Below are 953 nucleotides of genomic sequence, written 5' to 3' on the forward strand. Positions count from 1 at the left end.
GGCAGTCATTGTTTAAAGTGCATCATGCATCTAAATAAAAATATTCATATATCAGTTGGGATATTTTCTTACAATAAAGCAGAGGCGATGTTGTATATTGGCAATACATATATTGGCATCGGGATCGCTTTAACTATCTACGAAGAATCGGAAGCGCATTAACCAATTTTCAAGTTTCGATGTATCGGTATCGTCTTAGACAATTCTGTGTATCGTTGCCCATCACTGTTTATTGTTATATATCCAATGTTATGGGTTATATCGTTAATGTATTATATAGCATGTCATTTCATCAATTTTAATTTTTGGAGTAATGCTTCTGTGTATACAAGGACTGTACCTGAAGGAACTGTTATGTTATGTGAATCAAGTTAGAGTACTGTATGTAGAATTACACGAGTTTTATCTGATATTTCCATCATCAGTAAACTACCAAGACCCAATTAAGAAAAGCATTTAGGTATGTAGAAATCACTATGTATGTTTTTGTTTTATCCGATTTCTGTTCAGTTCAATTCACGACCATTAGTAAATATTTTTTGAAGCGTTCGAAAACATCCAGTATCACAATACATTATTAGCTTGTAAGTGAACAAAAGAAATGTAAAAAATTAAATAAATTTATAATTGCATACGAATACACCAGAAAAAAATAATAACCATGGCGTTTCTCTGTAAATTCCCCAAATTTAGCTTAGGCCCAGAAGAGCGGAAGTTGCCTGTCTTGGTGTGGGCGGACTATGGGCGTGACGTGGCCGGCGAGGTGATAGCAGCCGCTCACTCCCGCTCTGTGGCCGGAATTACGAGGGTTATCATGGCTACACCGGCGGAGAAGGTACGTTGATAATTGCGATAACTCGTGAGTAATGATTTTGATAACTTAAATTAAATAATGTTGGTAATGTTTTGTTTAATAAATTTGATTAATAATTCTAATCGCTATTTTCCCCCTC

General features: G+C 35.3%; 1 protein-coding gene across 1 annotated transcript in view; it reads left to right on the forward strand.

The window, feature by feature from the left end:
• The window catches only part of LOC119582194 (dynein heavy chain 6, axonemal-like), a 26,410-nt gene that overhangs the window by 20,403 nt on the left and 5,054 nt on the right, over positions 1-953 (forward strand). The window contains exon 13 of the mRNA XM_037930428.1: positions 694-835. Within this exon, the coding sequence (XP_037786356.1) occupies positions 694-835 (142 nt within the window). The remainder of the gene's footprint in view (positions 1-693; positions 836-953) is intronic.

This window comes from Penaeus monodon, chromosome 15, assembly GCF_015228065.2.
Source record: "Penaeus monodon isolate SGIC_2016 chromosome 15, NSTDA_Pmon_1, whole genome shotgun sequence".
In the NCBI taxonomy this organism is placed as follows: domain Eukaryota; kingdom Metazoa; phylum Arthropoda; class Malacostraca; order Decapoda; family Penaeidae; genus Penaeus; species Penaeus monodon.